Source organism: Candida margitis, assembly GCF_024628925.1.
Source record: "Candida margitis strain CBS 14175 chromosome Unknown scaffold15, whole genome shotgun sequence".
Taxonomy (NCBI): Eukaryota; Fungi; Ascomycota; class Pichiomycetes; order Serinales; family Debaryomycetaceae; genus Lodderomyces; species Lodderomyces margitis.
The window spans coordinates 183,368-206,113 of NW_026261724.1; the positions used below are offsets into that span (position 1 = coordinate 183,368).

Sequence of the window (22,746 nt, forward strand, 5' to 3'; positions counted from 1 at the left end):
CCCCTATCTCCTTCTTATCTTCACCTAACAACTGTTTTATCGAATGTAATTTAAATAGCAGTGATTCGTTGACTTTCAAAAACAATAAGGATAAACTAAAATTCAGAGGAACTACTTTTCTGAAAAAAATAAATAGAAGCACAGAAGGAGTTTCAAACCAAGTCCTGTTCTATATCCCCCTTGGGGTTGCGGGGCACATTATATATATGAAAGGGGATAACTATAGTGGGGCTATTTCTTCTGTTCTTATTTCTTTCAAAGTAATATGTAGGAACTGATTCACAGCCACCTCCTAGTGTCAAACAACACATACAGCAAAAACAAAAAAAAGGGGAGACCATAATGGCACCTTGATACTCGTGTAAAAATTGATAAATATTCTAATGTGGATGTTATCTCTCCTATTCCTTAAAATACTTCTCCCTTTGAGTTGATAGTACAAATGGAACGGGTAACTTAAGTATATTTACTTAATTACAACATATCCTATATATATAATTGTGTGACCGCATATTTTGCGCTTTTGTTTAATTTATTAGATAAGTTGAGGCTGTGCATAATCAATTTAGACTTTGCAGCTAAGCTTATCTTTTATTCCTAAATCATGTAATCTGTTCCAAAATTGGGTTTTCACTTATCATCTGAATCAGGTGCACATTGATTTCGAACAAGACTACGGATCACAGCTAAAGCATGGCTAAATTGTTAAATGCAATTAAAACAAACATATACACTCCAGCAACATACCTCATATGAAATAGAATTGAACTATAATTTCTTAGCAGCAATGACCTCTATCTCCATCTCAACACCCGATATCGATCTCCCCACATAATTCTACTTTTCTACTACTTGTTGACAAGTAGATTTTGTAAGTTCCTGTTTGGATGATCCATTGTTGTGATTCGGAATCCCATATACTCAAATCCCGATGCATAATATTGAAAAATATCTTGCATGATTTACCAGGCTCCAAAAACACCTTTTCAAATCCACGTAAAATCTTTGGTGGCGATGAAACAATGGTACTTGGGAACTCAATATACAATTGTGATGCATATCCACCTTTCATTGTACCCACATTCTTCACTTCAGCGCTCACTTCGTAAAGGATCTCCCAAAGTGCTGGATTGCCACCTAAACCACCAGCGTTGAGTGGCGGTGAAGTTTGTTGATCTGGATCGTAACCTTTTGGATACTCGAACGTATTGTCATCATCGACAGACCTTATATTCTCATTATACAAGTATGGGTAAATGTAGCCCGGCGACGGCTCAAAATCATCATGGGGGAAAAGTGCATCTTCGGCATCGCAAACGTCATCTTCCACCATTTTTTGTACTGGTAGGTACTCTTGAGGGTATGGCAAAAATTCAGACGGGGGACTAATTTCGGTAATTTTCAAATTGGTGACCTTAAAGGTTGTATAGGACAATCCAAAGCCAAACTCATAGCGTGGCTTGATGTTGTGTTTGTCAAAGAATCGATAGTCAGGGTATATATCGCGATCAAAGTTGTCCTGTGGCTCCCAGTTTTCTCCCAACTCGTCAATCACTGAAACATAATGCTGCTTCTTTTTTGCAATAGTAAACGGCAACTTCCCACTAGGATTGGTATCACCGAATAAAACATCAGCTACTGCCTGTCCAACGAATTGGCCAGCTGGCGCCACAAACAATACAGCCACAACATTTTCATGCTCAATCCATTTTTCCATATTAATGGGCCCTGTCGATGTAACAACAACAACGGTCTTGTGACACCTATCAGCAATCTTATTAATCAACTCGTCACCATTATGCCATAGCGAGAGGTTTTTTCGATCACCATAGTTGTCATCGAGATGAATATACCCTTCTCCCGAGAAAGCATTGACAAATACGATCGACATGTCGGCATAATCAGCCAAGTCATTGGCATTTTCCAAATCCCAATTATTAGAAGTGTAATCAACAACAATGCCTCTTTCCCGTGCCTTTTTTGAAATCGCTTCGTATGGAGTAATTACAAAAGGATTATTGACAGCCGCTGAGCCCCAGCCACTGGTAAGCACACCATCAACACATCTTTGGTCTTTACAATTACATCCATTAGGGTCAGGACCAGCACCTTTTCCCGCAATCAATATCCTTCTAACACCATCGCTTCTGTCAATAGGTAAATGGCGATATATATTCTTCAACAACACAATGGATTCCTTGGCAACAGTCAAGGCCGTGTTGTCACTGAAATCCGTCCTTGCATTTGCATGCCAATTCTTTTGACATATGGGCCCAAAATGTTGATATGGATACAACTGACCATATGTATGGTGAGTCCACGAGCTGAAGTTGGGGACATCTTCATCAGTCGGTAATTTAACCTGATCAATTGCAAAAAATGGCATCAAGATTCGAATAACCATATCATTTAATCTCTCTTGACTAATCGTACCATTATACACCGCCCTAGTCAATAGCGGTCCCCAAAACGACTTGCCTGTTAACCAATCATCAAACACTTCTCCTGGCATTGTCATATCCAAACCAGCTAAAGCAGAATTAACTCCACTATGTTGTGCACCCCAGTCACTAACAACAAACCCTTGGAACGCCAATTCAGATTTTAACAAGAAATTCAACAAGTAGCTATTTTCACACGCATATGTGTTGTTCACCTTATTATATGCACACATAACACTTCCAACACCTGCCTTGATGACGTTTGCAAATGGCCATAAGTAAATCTCATGCATAGCACGATCCCCAATATTTGAACTTATGGAGCACTGTAACTTATCCCATCCGTTTTCGTCCCATTCGCCAACTTGACGAAAGTGCTCTTGTTCATTACCTATTAAATGGCGAGCGGTTGCCACTACCCCTTCGTCTTGCATGCCTTCAACAGTAGCTGCACCCAAAACGCCTTGTAAATATGGATCTGCTCCGAAGCTTTCCCAATTTCGTCCTCCTTGCGCCTTCAATCCTATAGGGCCAATAACAGGACCCAAAGCTATATGCACACCCTTCTTTCGGTGTTCGCGGCCAATTGCTTTACCCCGAAGGTAGGTTAAGCCTTTGTTAAATGTACAGGCAGTGGCCAATCCTGAAGGGAAATGGGTCACAAAATCAGTAAATCTAACCCCGTTAGGACCATCTTGTAAGCACAAATTTGGAATACCTAGTCTTGGCACTGAACCAGTATTGCCCACACATGGACCAGAACCCCAGCCTGTACCCGTTGTGAGATTCACTTTTTCAGGAATGGACATTTTCTCTACAACTTTCTTTGCTTTTTCGAATGCACTTTGCCAGCAATTGTCTACCCTTCCGCATAGTGCTAATGAATGTTAGTAGAATGATTATCTCGCGCAGTATTTGCTAACATACGGCTAGGGTAAAACACTTGGGAGCAATAGTCTTGGGAATCTTCGACCACAAATAATGGTTGCTCAGCATGTCTCGACCTCTTGTTTAAAAAATGGGTGCTAGAAACGTTGGAAAACTCAGATTTGAGCGTGAATGAAATTTCCTCTGAACATAGCACTAGTGTGCTAAGTAGAATGAGTCTTACTAGATTGATTAACTCCATTGATATGTATTGAAGGATGGATATCTGGTAACTATAAATGTGGTTGCCAAAATTTATTCTGGTGAAAGTTAGAAAAAAAAAAAGTAAAATAAAATCAAAAAGCAAATGCCGAATAAAAATATGCAACGATCGTAGGTTAAAAGTTAATGGGAAAGGTACATGAGGATCAATCGTACGTGTGCATTACACTTAGGTACTCATTCTAGCGGTGACCTGCACAGGTGTGACAATACTGGGTGCAGGGTTATGATTTTCAATATCCACCAATGTATTCGATCTATTCATTGAAGGCGTTGAAGGTACGGAAGAGCTTGAGGAGTTCAAGTGGGTCATTTTCATCAGGTTTGGAGAATCAAGTTTGTTTGTTAAATTTGAGTTTGTATGCAAAGGGGAGCTTGGCTGGGAAAGTAGGGATATGGAGGTCGACAAAATAGTGTGGGACAAATCGTATCTCTTTACTTTTGCTGGACCAACGGCCTGTTGCTGGGGACTTCGCTGTTTATTGGAAGTATCCAAATGAAGATTTCGAATTTTGTTGACAATCTCATCCTGTTTTGACACTACACTAGATGGTGTTAAAGTGCCAGTTGTTGCAATCGTGTCAGTCCCAGTTGTCTCGGTTGTAGCAATAGTCTTGGAAGAAATAATTGATTCCTGTAATTGAGCAGAGTTTTGGCGGGTGTGTTGATGCTCAAAGCTGTGATGGTCCATAAAATGTGCTAAATTTTTAGTTGCACCTTCCTGATCCAACATCATTGCCTTTTCAAAGTAACCTGGCCTTGAATCATCAATCTTGACCGTGTTTTTATACTTGACACCGCTGAATAAGTTGAATAGATCAACTCGATAGTTTTTAGGCAAAGGGTTATGCGATAGATACATGTTATCAAGCCTATTATTCTCAACCAACTGAACCAAAGGTTTTAAAACTTTCACCTCCGAAAGTTTATTTCTTCGCAAATCGATTTTCTCCAATGATATTAAATTCTCCAATCCGTCCAAATTAGCCAACTTATTATTGTTCAAGTTTAATGTAAGTAAATTTTCAAGATTAGGTGGTAGACTCTTTAGACTGGTTATGAAGTTATCAGCAAAGTTTAAATACTTGACATTGACTAGTTGATCCAACCCTTCGGGCAATTTCTCTAATAAATTATTCGACAAATTCAACTTGACCAAATTCACCAAAGGCTTGAATGTGTCTCTGGGTATGTGGGCAATGGAAGTTTCCAGAATAGTTAATTGTTTCAACACTGACCATTTGTGATCATGCAAGTTCTCTGAATGCCCGTGTCCGGCACCACCAATAGAGCCTGCTCCATTGGATGCATTGGTATACCCGCGATCTCTCTTGTACTTGAATGTAGTATTCGGCTCATCAATAGACAGCTTCAACTCAAACGGTGGATCAAGTTGAATTGATTTTTGCTTTGTCGCGTTGAAACTCGACCTCCCGTTTGCATCTTCAATAACTAAATGAAACAACAATTCCGCCATATCAGTTATCTTACTTTTCCTTATGATTAAGATTCTCAATTGGTCGCTCAAAAAGTTCCACCCAAAAATCTCATTTGGTTCATATTCACTCATTTCCAAAACTTGTAAGTTTTTAAACATCTTGATTGGAACCGAAGTGTCACATGGGTACTCCTCATATGAGCTAATGCTATTGATCTTGGTCTTGGGTGTAAGAATCAAACATGGGATTTTGGTAAAAGACGAGTACAAATATTTGATATCTTTTTTAATCACTTTTGGATCATTACTTAATGAAAACGATCTCCAATAAACTGAGGCACTCGATACTATTGATTTCATGGAATTCATGGATGTTATTGACCGCGCATCACTATCAAAATGTCGTGATGACCTAGCATTGTTGGCCATAAATGAAACGAACGTGGGTTCGTGATTTGGATTATCTAGCTTGACATTCAAAGGACCAACATCGACGCCCAAGGTGGATTGGTCTATGCGTTCTGTTAAATAATACAAGTGGTGAATAGTGAATGTTAATCGTATGGGCTTGATTTTATTCACCGTTGTCTTGTTCTTGCTAAAGCATAGTAATCCATTAGCCAAGGCTTCTTCATTTTTCTTGATATAACTTGCTAGCCGCTGGATGTAAACGTCTCCTTCAATGGAATTTGCATAGCCAAAACCACCCATAATTTTGTGAAAACAGAAGTTGTGGGTAGTAGTATACTCGAGGGTAATGGTGGTGGTTGATAACTACTCAAGCGTGCTATACGACTTTTGTTGTGATTGTGGCTCTCAACGGTGATGAGGAATTGTTTTTTTTTCTTTTAATTAATTTTAATTAAAATTAGATTTACCTTTTGTTTATGTTTATATTTTTTCTCTATGCATAATCGAAAAAGTTTATCGAATTGCCCAAATAGGCAATTGGCTCAAGAGTCGTTGTTACATAAAATACCAACGCCATCGTCCCCTTCGCCCCTCGCGCTGCCATATAAGAGTGAAAGACTGGTTATCAAGCCAGCCGGTTTTACAGTGTAAAGTAAAGAGCTCTTAATAAATAACATATCATTGTGGCTGCCATACACAGCCGTACATCTCTCTTCGCTTCTCAAAAACTGACCTGATAATACACGTTGCTAATCAAAAGAATCAGTTGAAACTTTTAACTGAGCTACCCTGATCATCATTATGTGACAACTGACTGCTTCTATCGTAGTTTCCAGTTCTGATACTATTTGCGTATATGCTATTCGCTGCTGTGGGTTGTACACTCAACCTCTCCATGATCGATGCCGGTGGAATAGCATTGGTACTGCAATTGGTGTCAATACTTCTCCTCCGCCTTCTTCTTGATGAGCTAGCGAGTGTAACAATCGACTCATTGTCACCTTCTTGGGCTGCATTGGATAGAATCTGGCTTGCACTAGCTGAGTTTGATGTATTGAGAGTGACTGGGGTTGCGGTTGCACTGGGGCCAGTTTCAACACCGTCTTCATCAACAGTGGTCGTATTGAGGTTGTTTTGGTTATTTTGTTGGTGATGAGCTGTCGTGATATAATTGTTGGCTGATGTATGAACACTAGGAGCTAGCGAGGTCTCCGCTGTTGAAGCAATGAGAGACAGGTGGTCATTATTCATATCTGTGCTCAAAATGGATGGGTTTTTAGTTGACTGCCTTGACACTATTGATTTCAACGGGATAGTACTTATATTGTCTTCACTGTTGTTTGTGTGTTGATCACTATCGTTGTAGTTCCCATCGCGGTCTTGGTCATCATAGCTGCCTTGAAATGAGCTGCGGTGTATGTGATCATTCTCATCAAAGCGAAGAGTGGTATTAAAGTCCTCACCTTCGTCACCACTATGCGTCAAATCTCTGTCTGCATCATTCCTTATCAAAGGCTCCGAATTGCGTCTGGCTCTACCGCTAGAAGAATGTCTCCTTGTTGGATCGCGTGCGTTTTCCGTATTACCTCCTGATGGACGCTTGTGTCTTTGGGGGTGTTGCTGCGATAGTAAATTTGAACCGTGTTGATCGTGTGAGTTAGGTGCCGTTCTATTCTGCCCTTGCATTAATCGCCTGACCCAACCAAACCTATTTCTAGATGTATTTGAATGGCGTCGATCGTTCTGAAACGAGTTATCTTTAAATGAAGTTAGTAAAGCGACACCAGTAATAATGATTGATCAAAAACATACCTTCTTGTGTGGCCATGGTGTATTGGAAATCTTTTGAACGCGGATGACTTCGAGGTTAATATAAAAAGACGAAGTTTCTCTAGGACATCAAGGGCTATCCTATATCCTGTCTTTGCAAAACTTTTGAAAACTACTTGAAGTTGAATGACGCTTTAATTTATTTGTTTAGCGATTTTAAATCCTCACTCAAAAATTTCCAATTTCTTCACAAAAAATAAAAACATAAAATTTTAAAACGTTCCAAAGGCGTGTACATTTGTTATAAATAGAAGGATTGATTCATTTTAAGGGGTAAACCGCGCATGGAAAACGGATAAACTGTCGAGACGTGGCGTGCTCTACAAAAGAGCCAACTCAAAATTTCATGAGAATGGTTAGTCCCCTGTACCAGGAACATAGTGGCAACTATTGGTTGCCTAGAGATGGCATGATAGCGTAACCAAAATAATGTAAGTTAATCCTCAGCATTAGGCTCTCACGGGGACGGACCAAAGTCTACGGCCCGGCTCATTGCATTCATATTTTACTACTCAATTTATAACTGTTATGTATATTTCTCGTTACATACACTAATACCTTAAAGGGCCAACACTAAACCTCCAACGAGCCCTACAAACAACCCTCCTTGCAATTTGATCCCCATATTGCTGCTGCTTGAATCACTTCCACTTTCGCTTGAATCATCAGTAGTGACACTAGGCACGTTGCTGTTGGCAATCCTCGAATTGTACCAAGGTAACTGGGTAACAACGTTTTCCAATTCTGACATCAACTCCGAATCCTCTACAATCGTGGTGTAGGAATCATCAGTATACGTGGAAAACCTTCTGAGCGAGAGCAAGTCAAGTGGAAAGGCAACTGACAGCTGGGTTTTGAAATATTCAACGTACTCACTAGGGAAGGAGCGGATATCAGAAGCTACTCTTGTTATTAAAGCCTCTTGTTGGTCGGTATTGAAAGATACTGATTGTGCTACTATGGATGTCACGAATAAACAATTTAAGGTGTAGAAAAGCTTGATAATTTGCATCGCGTGACGATTATGGTTTGAAATAGTTGGAGCAGGTTTGAAAGGCACTTTCACTTGTGCTACTATATATACTGAAAGGAGCTGGTTTTAGGATCGGGGTATTCCGTTGAATGATTGCCACTTCAGATTGCACCACAGCCAGGCTGTACCCATTTTTTTTTTTCTTGATTTCGAGGCGCATATAATTTTCTGCCTATTTAAAGTGCCCAGTGAGAAGAGATCTTGGCAAAGCCCCATATTTGATGTTCAGTCTTCAGCAACATTCAAGGGGGTCTAATGTAGCGAATTTATTGGATTGCCCCTTTTATCGTGAGCTTTCTGATTGGACAGTTTCACATCAAGTCCCAACGTTGTTTCTCGTTTCCCTTATTTAAGTTGCAAATCTGATACATCTTAGACACAACAAGATCTACAACAGCATTAATCAAATCAATCGTTGTCATTTCTAAATATTAAATCTACTCTAAAGAAAGAAAGAATTATACATCATGCATCATAACCTTGGGTCGGAGGAAGCCGCCAATTCGCTTTCTAGAGCGTTAAAGGCTTAAAAATATCACCTTTCCCATTTTGTAACATACACATCCTTCGAATAGTCATACGCCAAGCTTGACCGCAATGCAAGACAGAGTAACATTACTTTGCTTTGCAATACAGGAGTAAAGTTTGTGTATCACTATACAAAATAAAATTTCCAGCGTGTTACATACCCAATTTCCAACTCTTTATTTGCTTTGGGAAGTTGCTGGCGATTCAACTCTCATTTTAGTCTGGGGGTTAACAATCTCCAAAGGCTTTTTGATTCTTGGTGTTACCACTCGTGGCGAATTGGTACCGGCCCCGCCTGTGCTGCTTTGTTGAGAGGTATTATAGTGTGGAAGTTCCTGGCTTGGTGAGAATGAAGTGGATGTATATGGATTGAACTTTTTCAAACCAGGACTGCTAGAACCATGTTCGGCAATTTCAGGGCAAAACTCCAAGTCATCTTCGATATCAAAAGACTTTGACAAGTAATATCTCAATCTAGGATTGTGGAATGAGTATGTAGATGATGCATTGGAGACACTAGTACCAAATAGCGAGGAAGAAGCGTTGCTTGATAACGAGCTTGATAAGCTATTGCTAGCCGAGCCAGGTGGTGTAAGGTATGACAAATTGTTCAATGGTGAAGTATTGTTGGCAGAACTACTACTCGATGCTGAGGCAGCGCTGCTACCGCCTAACCCAATAGTGTTTGGCTGTGTATTTCCCATATTGGGGGAGTGCTGGTAGTACTTGTTATACGTATATTGACTTGTCATAGCTTTTATTCCTTGAAATGGGGTCTTGTCTTGACTTCTAGCTCTATATGTGCATTAACTTTAACGGGTATATGTGACGTCTCAACCTGTATTCTTGAAAGGTTAGATCTTTGTGTGTTCTATTCTGAGTGTTCGATATACGGATGTTGCAAATTAAAAATTCTAAGCACAAGATGAGTATTGTTGTAGGATGATGGATGGAGAAAGGTTATAGCTTTTATCAAATTAGTTTTGAGCAAAATGATGTTCAACAAAATCGCAAGTTTTGTGAATTTCTTTTTTTCTTTTTTGTTTTGCCCTGTGCTTTGTGCTGTTGAGACGAAAAAAGGAAGGAAATGGTTTATCGGTACACGACCACGTTTTCACCGGCATAAACACAAAAAGAATTATTGATCCCAACTTACCCCACCTGAACAAATGTTTGAAGACAGGTGGAGCCTCACTGTTGAGATGGCCCATCCAAGACTGTTCCTGGTATCTTCCAGCAATCAAAGTAAAACTGTAAATGTGAGTTGTCAGGCCATATGGAACCAGTTCCGTGATGACTGCATATAAAAGAACCAGCATCCGATTTTTGGTCACTTATTTGACACGTGTGCACGACTATTACTAAAATGTTTTTCCGTTTCTTTTTTCTTTTCTCCTTTTGATTTTAAGTTTTGCAACTTTACATCTAAATGGAATCGAAACTGGGCACTTCCTTGTTGAGCCCGATAACGAACATTTGAAGATTTTTGTATATGGTATACACCACTAGCTTATACCCTTTATCTTTAGAATTCAAAGTGCATTAGTTTCAATCGACGTTTTGACGATTGGTCCTCAAGTTTAGTGAATGCCTGCGCTACCTTCTACCTTTTTGTTACAATTGTCAACCACATCGGTTTTTATTGTGGTATTGCTCTTGAACACTTCTCTGGACCGATACTTGGTTGTTTTTAAAGCACTTAGTTGTATTGTATTGTGTAACTGTTGAAACCCTAGAGTATACCATTGCACAAGTTTTTGCACTGATTTCAAGAAAAAACTCAGCTAGACTTTGATCCACACTTTAGACTATTTAGCTACTGTGGATTCTATTTCTCTTAAAGGCTGTTGAAAAACAGCGAGTTGTTGATATATCAGTTTTGTTAAGAATGTGTTCTCTTGTAATGCACAAGCTCAGGCCACGTCAATACTGTAAAAGGTTTACACCAACTGAGCACAGTAAAATCTTCTCACGTGTCATCAAAAATCAAGACACTCTTTCTCCAAACTAACAACTCGTAGCCCTTTTCCTCTTCTGTTCTTAAGAGAAGTAAGCGATAGGCCAATACTTTTATTGGGTTTGGAATGTTGAACGCTACCACGCAAATCAATTGTCAAATCCCAATTAGGAAATTCTCGATGAAGCATATAATGTGGAGTTGACCAGAGTCAGCAACGTCTGGTAAAATTCGCCGCAATGGGGTGCACGTACAATGTATCAGAGAAAAAGAGATACTATCAGCATGCCAAACACTGAGATCACACAAACATCAGTAAATGGGCTTTTTCTCAACAACAGAACTCAGGTCAACATTCAAGAAGCCATTATCTGAAATACACAGTGCTTACAAATATGTCAGGTTGGAAAATCGGTTAAAAACACTACTCATATCCGACCCCAAGTGCAACGCAACGGCTGCTGCCGTATGCGTTGGTGCAGGCTCACATAGTGACCCGGACGAGCTACCTGGGTTGGCCCATTTCTGCGAGCATATGCTTTTTATGGGAACGGAAGAATTCCCCAACCCCAATGACTTTTGGTCAAAAATGACCTCAATGGGAGGAAATGCAAATGCGTATACCATGGGTGATTACACATGCATATACTTTGAAGTTTTAATGACCGATACATTAGTCGGCGAGGAGTGGGGCCTAAATTACTTGATGAAGAATTTCAGCTCCTTCTTTAGGAGTCCGCTCTTTTTGATGAATTCTATGAATATGGAGGTTAAAAGCGTGGACGACGAGCATCAGGGAAATATTGTCAATGATGAGAAGATCTTGTATCACGGGTTGAGGCTACTTAGTAGTGAGACTCACCCTTTCCACAGATTCGCAACCGGTAATAAAAATATACTAAACTCGAAACGTACTCGGAAAGAAATGATCAAGCACTACGAGCACAATTTTGTATCAGAAAACATGGTCTTGGTTCTAAAGGGACCTCTATCTTTGAACCAATTGCAGAAATTGGCAGTGTCAAATTTCGCCAACATTCCTCCATCTAATGATTCGACAGAAAAATCGTCTAGTGGAAGGATGCAAAAAAAGCCAAAATCGAGAGGTTCATTTGATATTTCCGTTTCCAGTGTATCCTCATGTGATGTGGGATCAGAGATATTTCCACCGGCCACTACTGGGAGGCTACTATACATCAAGAGCGAGACTGCTTCCAAGGTGAGGCTTTTTTTACCAATACATGACCTTGAGAATTCATTTTATGAAGGTGTGTGGTGCTCGTTATTCGGAGATGAGTCTCTAGGATCAATGTGTTATTACTTAAAGAGAGTCAAGAATTACGTTTCTTCTGTGTATGTTTTCACCCAGTGTTTATCAAAGGGAAACAAAATATTAGTCATAGACCTTGAAAGTTCCAAGCCTTTTAACTTGGACCTGGTGATTCATGCTATTTGGACCTTTGTCGACCAAATATTGAATCCAAGATTGACGGATTTGGCTGCGGTATTGCACGAGTATTCGCGAGTTTTTAAATACCAGGCGTATTTCTCACAGGAAGAGAGCTCTTCAGTAATGGAAGAGGCTGCGAACTATGCGCTTTCCTTACATGAGAATAAAATTCGCGATTTAGAGCATTTGGTCACCGGTGATTCCTTTATATTTCATGGAAAGGTGGATCATTTTGTAGTGGAAATAAAAGAGGTTTTTGATATCAGGAATTTGAATGTTATAGTACTATCGAAAGAGACCGATTGGGGCTGGATGTTGCCGAATAACCTTTCTAAGGACCCTTATTATCGATTCCAGTATGCAATCATCAATTTGAACTACCCATATCCTAGAGAGTCAATTCCTAACTTTTTTATCCTCCAGCAGAATCGATTTATCGAAATGTCTCACAGCGAGTTAGATGATCAACTAGATGCTTCACAACATACGGCCGCATATTTGCTAGAAGAAAGCAACTTACCTAATTTGATTGACTTTTCAATGTATCATGAGATTTGGCACTCGCCAACTTTAACACTCAATGTTATGACTTCATTCCAAATTTGCTTTGCAAGTGTTTCCAACACACCTTTGAGTTTGGTAGGTATTGAGGCAATTGCTGAATATGTGGGCGAAAAACTAAGGAGTGCGTTTTACCAAGCTGAGTTGGCTCTATTCTCCTGGGGTATCTTCGCAAATTTAGTGACAACTCCGTCCTTGTCCTTTGAAATACGAGGTCCCATTACTGGATTCTTGTTCTTTTTAAAAGAGTTTGTTGTAAGAGTGAAAAACTTAATTTTGACATTCAATCTAGACTACAAGGCATTTGTTGCGATGAAGTTGCAAATGCGTCACAATTATGATGAATTGCAGGATGGAGAAACAAACACAAAAGTCTTAGCTGCGTCAGTGATGGCTTTGGAGCAAGGAATTGCCAGTATAGAGGATAGATTTGAGGCGGTGGAACTCTTGGAAACAGATTACTTAGCACATCTATGTGACTTGATCATTCACGATTGCAAGCATACTAATATTCTCGTGGTGGGTGGTGACAAAGCATTTGCTATGGAAGTTTGCAAGCTAATAAACATCATGACATCACATGAAAGAATATACTTGGCTAAAAACCTATTTAATTATGTACCCAGTGTGACTTTGAGATCTGGAAGAAATTACAACCTCGTACTAGAAAATTCCAACTACGATGACCCAAATGATGTTGTTTACTATTACATCCAAGTAAGCTCCAGGCAAGATGAGAAGAAGCGAACAATTGCTCAGTTTTTGGCATACCATATGAACCAGTTTGTTAGATACCAACTACGAAACAGAAGGCAAATTGGCTACCTAGTATTTAGTGGAGTGAGAATCAACAAGCTGACAACCGGTGTTTATATTCTTGTCAATAGTGCCTCCTATGATTATTCAAGAATCCTACTGGAAATTGAAGAGGTTTTGTTCGAATGGGAGATTCAAGTGCTCGCCAAGACCCCGGACCAATTCAGTGAGTTATTCGAACTGTTTGCCAAGAGTCTCGGCCTGAAAGAGCCTGATGCTATACCTTCAAATATCTCTGCGGCTACAAAGCCGACCAAGCAGAGCTATAACTATGCATCAAAAGAACTGCATTTGGCGTACTTTGAAAGTATTTTAACCAAGAACTACGACTTTGCTCAGTCCGGTGGCTACAAACCCGTCAGTAAGGATAACACCCATCTCGAATTAGCCGAAATTGTAGAGTTTTTTAAAAGACTGATTTCAATAAAGTCTGCACATCGAGCAACACTATCTATTCTTGTGTCATCCAAAGAAGGGAAAAGGAAAAGGGTTTTCGAGGAGAACAAGGAGATGTTAAAGTCAATGTTGGTTAATGGAGATTACCATTTAACTTCATTACAATTAGCTAGCTTACTCCACGAGTCACACAACGACGTGTCAATAGTTATACAAAAGTTGAGGAATTTAGGCTACAAAATTTCGCCAAAGCATGGCCGTTCACTCTATAAGATCTTGTGGATGATAAAGAGTTTCAAAGTATACAGTTCTAAGCAGCAAGAGCGATTACAACGTATATGCATTGCAAAATACGGCAAAATATATCAGGATAGTCTTGGGATCGTTCCTCACTTGAAAGTGAGAAAGGTACAGGAAATTCACGCTGAGGCTTATATCATGGACCAGAAGGAACACTTAAGAGAGTTGCAGGGAATCTACGACCGGGAAAATGAGGACACAGATGACTTGAACTATTTGATATAGAGGGTTATCGCGGATAATTAATAAACATCGTCGTTCTTATTACTGACCAGGCCTCTTTGTAGAATTATAAGGTTAAACCTAGTGCTTATCTACTAGTCGGTATTAAGCATGAGAACGCTCGCACCTTTTCACCCCACTCTTCATAAGCGGAGAGAAGGAGTTTGTGTAACCATATTTTGTGCCGTGTAATGAAGTGAAAAATCATAACTTCCATCCAAACATCTCTAAGATCCTTAGAGCACGATGACGATAAACGAAGCACCAATATCCGTATCACTTGCAGGTCTTCAGAATGGTATTGATGATGAAACATTAACAAAAGCATTTGGTCCTAATTCCCTAGGCATCATCATTGTTCGAGATTTACCGTCAGAGTTTCAGAGCCTTAGGAAAAGAGTGCTCACAAGCGCGTCAATCCTAGCCAACTTAACCCAGGAAGAGCTAAAAAGCCTTGAATGTGAAGAGGCAATGTGGTTAGTTGGATGGTCATGTGGCAAAGAGAAATTAGCAAAATCTGCGTTACCTGATTTTCACAAGGGTTCATTCTACATGAATTGTGCTTTCCACAAAGATTCGACATTGGAGGGCCCTGATTCAAAATTGGTCCTGAAGTATCCAGACTACAAGTCATACACAGCTTCTAATATCTGGCCAACTAATGACGACCTTAAAGATTTCGAACGTGATTGCAAAGCATTGTGCTCATTAATCATCAATGTAGCTGGGACTGTGGCGAAAAACTGTGACAAATTCATCAAATCCATTCATGAGGGTTACGAAGACAACTACTTGCAAAAGATTGTACGAAATTCGATGTGTACTAAGGCACGGCTATTACATTACTTCCCCACAACGGGAGCCGAAAACACGGCATCGCTCGATGATTGGTGTGGCGAACATCTTGACCACTCCTGTCTCACCGGGCTCACATCAGCTTTGTTCATGGATGAGTCGCAAGGATTGACTCATGCATTAGATTCTTCGCCCGATCTGCACGCTGGCTTGTACATTAGGAACAGAAATGGCGAAATTGTCAAAGTGAGCATTCCAGCTGATTGTTTGGCTTTCCAGTCGGGGTCAACCTTGCAGGAAATTTCAAATGGTAAATTCAAAGCAGTTCCGCACTTTGTTAGAGGGACCACGAAGCCGAATATAGCTCGAAACACATTAGCGATATTTTGCCAGCCCGACTTGGATGAGATGGTGAATGATAGGGAGGATTTTGCCACCTACTCGGATAGAATATTAAAGGGTAACCACTAAGTAAGTAGTAGTATATTTATTGATTCCAGCATTTACTGTAGGAGAACAATCGAGTAGCTTGTCTTAGAAAACGGACAGACAGGTAGCGCTGCACAATACTTTGACTTGCCAAAAGATCAACACTTTTCTCCTTGTCAAATGCAATACAGTGAAATACCCATTGTCAACGACAAGGCTATCCCTGAAGAGGATGAAATTGTACGTCAGCAGCTAAAAGAGATGGGTCAACCTGTTTTTATCAATGGTGAAGATGATAGCGACCGACGAGAAAGATTGTCCAATTTGTTGAAGCGAAATGCCATTGACGAAGATAATTCACAAAGCGAGGGTGAGGAGGAAGAAGAAGAAGAAGAAGAAGAAGAAGAGGAGGAGGAGGATTTTTATACTCCAGGGCCATCAGAATTATACGATGCGAGGTTAGACATCCTCAAACATTCTTTGGTAAAAGCAGCAAGCCGACTTCAACAACAAAGAGAAGTCTTACAGAATAACCCTGAATTCATTACATTCTTGAAGAAAAGGCGATCGATAAACTCCAAATTAGCGGGAATTGAACTATACGGATCACAGGTAATACACGGAAATACAAGAGCTATATCCAGCGTAAGGTTTTCCTCAAGGGGAGACTTGATTGCATGTGGATCATGGGATGGGTCGGTTCATGTGTTAAATAGCAATGACTTGAATCCTGCTGTGAAGTTGCTTCAGGGGCAGCATTTGGAAAAGGTTGGTGCTTTAGATTGGCTGACAAAGAAAGGAGGCGATGTTTTAATTTCTGGAGGAAATGAAGGCACCATCAACTTGTGGAATATAACTACATCAGATGAGGCTGTCAAACCCAAAATTTCTATAAAAGAATCACACTCAAACAGGGTATCGAAAACTTTGTTTCATCCAATTAATGACTTTGCAATATCAACGTCATTTGACCAAACGTGGAAGCTTTGGGACATAAATAAAGAGACTGAGTTGTATCAACAAGAGGGCCACTCGAGGGAGATATATAGCGGTGCATTACATCCGGATGGGTCGCTCTTTTTATCAGGAGGATTGGACGGGGTGATATACGTTTGGGATTTAAGATCAGGAAGGGCTTTAATGCCGCTTCAAAAGCACATGCAAGGTATATACGGTCTTGATTGGTCTCCTAACGGATATCACTTTGTTAGTGGTTCAGGTGATTGTTCAATTAAAGTTTGGGATATGCGAAAATTGGACCGATCGGGCGATGAGATATTTTCTATACCAGCCCATACAAAGCTAGTCAGTGATGTCAGGTTCCACTGTAGTAATACTGGCGCGAATGAGGATAGTGTTGGTTTCAGCGGAACCTTCTTGATAAGTAGCTCGTATAACGGTGAAGTCAATATCTGGTCAGCTGACAATTGGATACGAGTTAATACATTGAAGGGCCATAATGACAAAGTGATGAGCTGTGATGTTATCAGTGATAATAACGAGATTAGAATTGTGAGTAGTGGTTGGGACCGAACCGTCAAGTTGTGGCTGTAACCTAAGGAACAAAGGAAAACTGGCTAGCCTAATATTAAATAGCTCAATCTTTAGACTGTGTATTCAATTGATGGGACCCTCTGATTAGAATCGAGCGCGATATTGCCTAAAGTAAACAAGAAAAAGAAAAAGAAGATTCATAAAAATAAAAGTAATTATGCGATTTTAACAATACCAAACCCTCCAACTCCAATAACTATGAATTTGTTACGGATATTGGATAGCACACCAGAGCCTCCTATCATTGAGTTGGAGCTCAACGAGACCAACCAAAGCGGAGATTATTATTTGGGTACTCCGATGTACGAATATCAGAAAGAATTAACTGATCAAATTATATCACTTCATTACCCAGATATACTAAAGTTTTGTGAAACAAACGACCAAAAGGACATTATACTCAAGTCAGTTGAAACATGTATTGAAAACTGTATGCTTGTATGCACTCATCCGTATTTATTGATCAGCCATTATATGCCCAAGAATTTAGCTATCAAAGATATGCCTGCTAAATTAGCAGAGACGAGTGGAAAATTCAACGTGTTGAAAGATTTATTGAATGTAATTATTCTGAACAAAAAGTCAAATTTCAAATCAGTCGGTCTCGTGATGAGTAACAATTTGAAACTTTTTGATTTGATTGAGGCTTTGCTTATGGCTTGTTCTGGCAACAAAACAGTCAAGCGATATGTGGGAAACAACATCCAACGAGAGTCGAAAAAGGCGGTCAAAAATGGAAATAATAGCAACGGTGCTACCCCCAATGGACATGGCAATAAGGCGAAAACCCCGACCCAGATACACCTAATACCGACCGATGGTGACATCCAAAGGGACAAAGATGTCTTTGATGCTTCCAAATTTGATATTTTGATAACTGTTGATGGGAATGTCGATACGGAAACCGAATTTTATCAGTCTTTAAAAACAATGAACCGCTCTTCTGATGAGAAACACGCAGTTACAATTCGTTTGTCTCCTTTTAAGACAATCGAGCACATAAAGCTCTTTTACATGAATGCTGTGGATGAGCCTGATTACTTGTACAAACTTATTTCATCTGTGGTGTGCTTGAGAGACTTTATTGGGAACATACCTCCAGATATTTTTCCAATTTACCACCAAAAGCTTTCATACTTGGGACCAAACTTCCTTGACCAAGTATTTGGTGACCGAGTAGAGGCGTACCCTCCGTGGCCATTACCTGCACTCCCTCTTATTCAAAAGTATACCCCGATTGATGTGGAGAGATCGCTATTGACTGAGGCTCACTTTCACTACACCCCTTATGGGTTGCAGCCTTTCACCGAAGAAAAAGCGACACCATCATACTACGAAACAAAACGTCTAACACTGGACTATATCACTAATCCATTGAAGAATTCTTATAATGAGTTAATTGGGATCACGGGTGCGTCAGAGAGACAAGACACTAGTATCTTAACTCACAAATCATTACTTCAGTTGAATGCTGCTTGCAGGGATCTAAGAAGAGCAGAAGATGAACTCGATTCATACAATGAATATGAATCTGATGAGATTCAGAATCGAATCGGTAGACGAGAGAAGGAAAAGAGACTTGCAGTCTCGAAAATCTTTGATGATTTAGACCATTCGCAACAGCGGATAGACAGTGGCAACAAGTGGTACAGTAAGAAGCAAGAGCAAATAGAGCAGCTAAAAATAGCTAGTAAAGAGAAGGAAGACCAAATTTCGAACTTTCACGATAAGGTTGCTTCGCCGGAGAAGAAGTCATACGTGGGAAACCAATTGAAGATATGGGAACTCGAGAGGCAGATAAAGCAGTTTATTGCAAAGGTCCAATCGAAGGATGACGAAAAGAACTTTACCAATAAGGAGTATGAAAACTCAGTAAATGCTGCGAAGGAGGCAAAGCAAGAACAAACTTTACTAAAAGACAAGATAGAGGATACGAAAAGAAAGTATCATGAATATGAGCAAGACCAAGAGACGAAAAGAAAAGAATTTAAAGCCAGGCAACAAACCCTTGCAGATGAAATTAAGAGTTTGGAATCTGCAAACGAAGAACTAGAGGCAAAGCTTGGTAATGGGTTCAGATTTTTAAAAGACACGGCACACCTTAAAAAGCGCAAAATCAGAACCAGTACCCCAAGTAAGTAGATAGATCTAATTAAAATTACATACTATAGACAGGCATAGCTGCCTTTGTAGCATCCAATATAACAACATTGTTCATCGGAGTGTAATTCTTGCTCAAAAAACGAATAACTTCTTGAGCTAAGGCGCCTCCTAGAATAGCAGCAGTGGGTGAGAATTCCGTATATGCTTGCTGACTCAAAGTTTGGATGTAATCCTCGGAAAATGTCGAAATAGGTAGGTTCAACGTTTTATAAACTTCCTCCGTCTTTTCTCTTAATAGTTGTGGATCGACAACATCTTCAGGATTATCAAGACGAGGTATCTCAAACAATGCAAATATAATTGGCAATACAGTACACTTTCGCAATTCTCTTTTGCTTGCATATTTTGGTATCTCTTTCGAATGGAATATAGTTTCAAGTGGGGAATACACATCTTTAATGGTAACGATGTCAACCTTCTTTATTGGGTCAGGCTTGACCACAGTCATTGTCTTGTTTCTCGATAAATCCACATTGACCTTTCTAGGTACCGAACTCTGGTTGAATTCATTGTAAGATGTATGTTCAATAAGGTCGATTAAGATGTATCCAAATAGTCCGTGCATCCCACCGACATAGAGTGGAATATTCAAACCTCTTGTGATTTCATTAAGCAGGATGATTTGCGATTTATTTAATTCAGTGGCTACAACCAAATCAAAATCCTTGAAATAGTCTGGTTTGGCAAATGCATCTTCCAATGAAGAAGTGTTTATACTCAAATCAACTTTGGAATTCAACTCCTTTACTTTATCAACAACTAATGGCAATTTCAATTTTCCCACTACGGAGTCATCGTTTGGCAAAAAGAATTGTGCTGCGAAATCCTCTTCCTTAATCACAGAGTTATCCAAGATCTCTATTGAGTTTAATCCACCCAAAACCAAGTTCTTTACGCATTCTGTTCCAACTGCACCAAGGTTTATGATCAAGATCTTTGTTGACCGTAATCTTAGCTGGGTTGCCATTCCCCATAATCGAATCTGCCTATCGTACAACGCAATCTCATCTGTAAAAGAAGTTAGTAAAAACGTTACACAGTTTACTGTTACGATCAGTACATACCTGCTGTGAGCTCTGTTTCTGTTGTCATGATGCCACAGGGAGGTAGAAGTGAAAGCTATGTGTCTCTACGCTAAGTGAAAAAATAAAACTGGATTAGGAACGCGTTTTCTTTGAATGTCCCAGAGAAATCATACACAGATACTTTTACTTAGATAAGCTTAAGTATCGTCTAATGTTTTTACTTTTAGCAATTGACGATGGAAATCAATCGACAAGGTAAGGCTTTGAGCGTTCTCAAGTCCTTGCTCACAGAGTTGCTCGTAGCACAAAAGATACATCGGCATGTACCTATCGACAAACAGTATCACCTCATCATCACTCATTCCTTGACTTTTAAGAGCAATCAATGCATGTTCCTGCTCTAGTCTCCATTTGTAAACATTTTCAATAGTATCCGTTTGTAGTATGATAAAGTGAGAAAATATTTCCCAGATGGGAACGTAACTCGAAAGCTGGTTATTGATATCGCGGATTTGGTAAAGCTTATGTCGTTGTAAAATTGAGTCAACTGGACTTGTTAAGTACCTTAGAGTAACCAAGTCTTCGTCCAACGGCATGAATCCATTAAACCAACCTTCGCAGATAATAACATCCACTGGCTCTTGGAGTACATTTTCGTCTGTCTCTAGACGATCTCCCAAACCTCCAAACGCAGACTTATCATATGAAGGAATCTTTACTGGTACCCACTGGCTTTTATAGTTGCCACAAATTTGGTGAAGTACATCCTTTAGTAATTTCAAGTCATGGGTTCCAGGTAAACCTCTTCCTTGGAGTAGTTTATTTTCATCTTTTACCGCTACTTGGGTCACTTTTTCTTGCTCTGAACGTGTTAGATAGAAATCATCAATCAGGAATTGTGTGAATCGTAAATTGGGGTTATTGTGTTCTAGGGTCTTGGTCAAGCATGATGCTAAATAGGTTTTACCTGATCCCTGCGGTCCACTAACACCCACAGTCAACGGTTTGAGAGCATTTTTAAAATCATAAAGGTCAATAGCTTTTGATATAAAATTGACAGACGCTTCAAGGCTCGTTATCATTGATGAATGTGAATGCAGATGTGTGAACCCCACCAAATAGTTTGTAATTTTAGTCCTCTTTAAATTATGTGCTACCAATTTCGCTGGAAACTGTCTGTTTCGTCGCCAGCACAACATTGTGAAGGTATACTTGCCAGAGGAGGCTCGTTTCATATCTCATTTTACACAGGGTAAGTATCTACTGCTTTAAAGGCTACTTTTGGTTTCAAGAGGAAATTTATTTCTAACTTGATCAAAATTGTGTCCACTATAAAGCTTTCAACTCCTTCAATTTTTCAATTAATTGGTCAACGTTTTCGACCTTGACACCGGCTTGTCTTGCAGGTGGCTCTTCAACTTTCAATACCTTTAACCTATTTTCAATTGAATCAAGGCCCAAGTCCTTCAATTTCAACTTTTCCAATGGTTTCTTTTTGGCCTTCATTATATTTGGTAAACTAGCATACCTTGGCTCATTTAACCTCAAGTCAACTGAAACCACCATTGGCAATTTAGCTTTTAATACATCAGCACCGCCATCGATCTCCCTCGTTACGTAGACTTCGTCTCCTTTGACTTCAACCTTTGAAGCATTTGTGGCTTGCGGCCAGTTCAATAATCCGGCAAGCATTTGTCCCGTCTGATTTGAATCATCGTCAATGGCTTGCTTTCCCAAGACTATCAAGTTTGATTTCTTATCTTCAACCACTTTTTTCAACAACTTAGCAACTTGCAATGGTTCAACTGGCTCTTCACCCACGTCAATCAATGTGGAAGTATCTGCACCCTTGGCCAATGCAGTTCTCAAAATATCTTGTGCTTTTGAAGGTCCAATTGATACAGCATGTATGCTTTCAACTGATTCAGGAGTTTTTTCCCTGAGACGAAGGGATTCTTCTAATGCAATGTCACAAAATGGGTTTATACTGAACTTGACTCCCTTGGTTTCAACTCCAGTATTCGTTTTGTTGATTCTAGGTTTAATTGCATAGTCAATAACCCTTTTAACCGGGACAAGGATTTTCAATTTGTTGGACATTGTTGATACTTGTATGGTTGTTGTTGGAAGACTTTCTCAAATTTTCATCAGTTTTTGAGATTCTTTGAGCGCACTCTCCGATGTAGGACTTTGACGGGCGGTAGCGCATCACTACATACTTCACATGTTACATTAAGAATAGCTATTG

General features: G+C 39.7%; 12 protein-coding genes across 12 annotated transcripts; 4 read left to right on the forward strand and 8 right to left on the reverse strand. All coding sequences in view use genetic code 12, as the record gives it.

Moving 5' to 3' along the window:
- Positions 1 to 805: 805 nt before the first annotated feature.
- BGL22 (Bgl22p) lies at positions 806 to 3,570 on the reverse strand (the record flags this gene model as incomplete). Its single annotated transcript, XM_051818266.1, has 2 exons — positions 806 to 3,305; positions 3,365 to 3,570. The coding sequence occupies 2 exons, from the start codon at positions 3,568 to 3,570 to the stop codon at positions 806 to 808; spliced, it is 2,706 nt and encodes a 901-aa protein (XP_051674353.1).
- Positions 3,571 to 3,759: 189 nt separating this feature from the next.
- On the reverse strand, positions 3,760 to 5,739 carry CANMA_000088 (uncharacterized protein; the record flags this gene model as incomplete). Its single annotated transcript, XM_051818277.1, has 1 exon — positions 3,760 to 5,739. One exon carries the CDS (start codon positions 5,737 to 5,739, stop codon positions 3,760 to 3,762), a length of 1,980 nt encoding a protein of 659 aa, XP_051674354.1.
- Positions 5,740 to 6,201: 462 nt separating this feature from the next.
- On the reverse strand, positions 6,202 to 7,267 carry CANMA_000089 (uncharacterized protein; the record flags this gene model as incomplete). Its single annotated transcript, XM_051818288.1, has 2 exons — positions 6,202 to 7,196; positions 7,252 to 7,267. 2 exons carry the CDS (start codon positions 7,265 to 7,267, stop codon positions 6,202 to 6,204), a joined length of 1,011 nt encoding a protein of 336 aa, XP_051674355.1.
- A 561-nt stretch (positions 7,268 to 7,828) lies between these two features.
- Positions 7,829 to 8,281, reverse strand: CANMA_000090 (uncharacterized protein; the record flags this gene model as incomplete). Its single annotated transcript, XM_051818300.1, has 1 exon — positions 7,829 to 8,281. The coding sequence occupies one exon, from the start codon at positions 8,279 to 8,281 to the stop codon at positions 7,829 to 7,831; it is 453 nt and encodes a 150-aa protein (XP_051674356.1).
- A 725-nt stretch (positions 8,282 to 9,006) lies between these two features.
- Positions 9,007 to 9,534, reverse strand: CANMA_000091 (uncharacterized protein; the record flags this gene model as incomplete). The annotated part of the gene is made up of 1 exon (XM_051818311.1): positions 9,007 to 9,534. The coding sequence occupies one exon, from the start codon at positions 9,532 to 9,534 to the stop codon at positions 9,007 to 9,009; it is 528 nt and encodes a 175-aa protein (XP_051674357.1).
- Positions 9,535 to 11,106: 1,572 nt separating this feature from the next.
- Positions 11,107 to 14,535, forward strand: AXL1 (Axl1p; the record flags this gene model as incomplete). Its single annotated transcript, XM_051818322.1, has 1 exon — positions 11,107 to 14,535. The coding sequence occupies one exon, from the start codon at positions 11,107 to 11,109 to the stop codon at positions 14,533 to 14,535; it is 3,429 nt and encodes a 1,142-aa protein (XP_051674358.1).
- Positions 14,536 to 14,778: 243 nt separating this feature from the next.
- On the forward strand, positions 14,779 to 15,798 carry CANMA_000093 (uncharacterized protein; the record flags this gene model as incomplete). Its single annotated transcript, XM_051818333.1, has 1 exon — positions 14,779 to 15,798. One exon carries the CDS (start codon positions 14,779 to 14,781, stop codon positions 15,796 to 15,798), a length of 1,020 nt encoding a protein of 339 aa, XP_051674359.1.
- A 138-nt stretch (positions 15,799 to 15,936) lies between these two features.
- Positions 15,937 to 17,310, forward strand: CANMA_000094 (U4/U6-U5 snRNP complex subunit; the record flags this gene model as incomplete). Its single annotated transcript, XM_051818344.1, has 1 exon — positions 15,937 to 17,310. One exon carries the CDS (start codon positions 15,937 to 15,939, stop codon positions 17,308 to 17,310), a length of 1,374 nt encoding a protein of 457 aa, XP_051674360.1.
- A 198-nt stretch (positions 17,311 to 17,508) lies between these two features.
- On the forward strand, positions 17,509 to 19,452 carry CANMA_000095 (uncharacterized protein; the record flags this gene model as incomplete). Its single annotated transcript, XM_051818355.1, has 1 exon — positions 17,509 to 19,452. The coding sequence occupies one exon, from the start codon at positions 17,509 to 17,511 to the stop codon at positions 19,450 to 19,452; it is 1,944 nt and encodes a 647-aa protein (XP_051674361.1).
- A 16-nt stretch (positions 19,453 to 19,468) lies between these two features.
- Positions 19,469 to 20,565, reverse strand: CANMA_000096 (E1 ubiquitin-activating protein; the record flags this gene model as incomplete). Its single annotated transcript, XM_051818366.1, has 2 exons — positions 19,469 to 20,481; positions 20,538 to 20,565. The coding sequence occupies 2 exons, from the start codon at positions 20,563 to 20,565 to the stop codon at positions 19,469 to 19,471; spliced, it is 1,041 nt and encodes a 346-aa protein (XP_051674362.1).
- Positions 20,566 to 20,695: 130 nt separating this feature from the next.
- On the reverse strand, positions 20,696 to 21,697 carry CANMA_000097 (putative ATP-dependent kinase; the record flags this gene model as incomplete). Its single annotated transcript, XM_051818377.1, has 1 exon — positions 20,696 to 21,697. The coding sequence occupies one exon, from the start codon at positions 21,695 to 21,697 to the stop codon at positions 20,696 to 20,698; it is 1,002 nt and encodes a 333-aa protein (XP_051674363.1).
- Positions 21,698 to 21,827: 130 nt separating this feature from the next.
- On the reverse strand, positions 21,828 to 22,598 carry CANMA_000098 (uncharacterized protein; the record flags this gene model as incomplete). Its single annotated transcript, XM_051818388.1, has 1 exon — positions 21,828 to 22,598. One exon carries the CDS (start codon positions 22,596 to 22,598, stop codon positions 21,828 to 21,830), a length of 771 nt encoding a protein of 256 aa, XP_051674364.1.
- Positions 22,599 to 22,746: the final 148 nt, after the last annotated feature.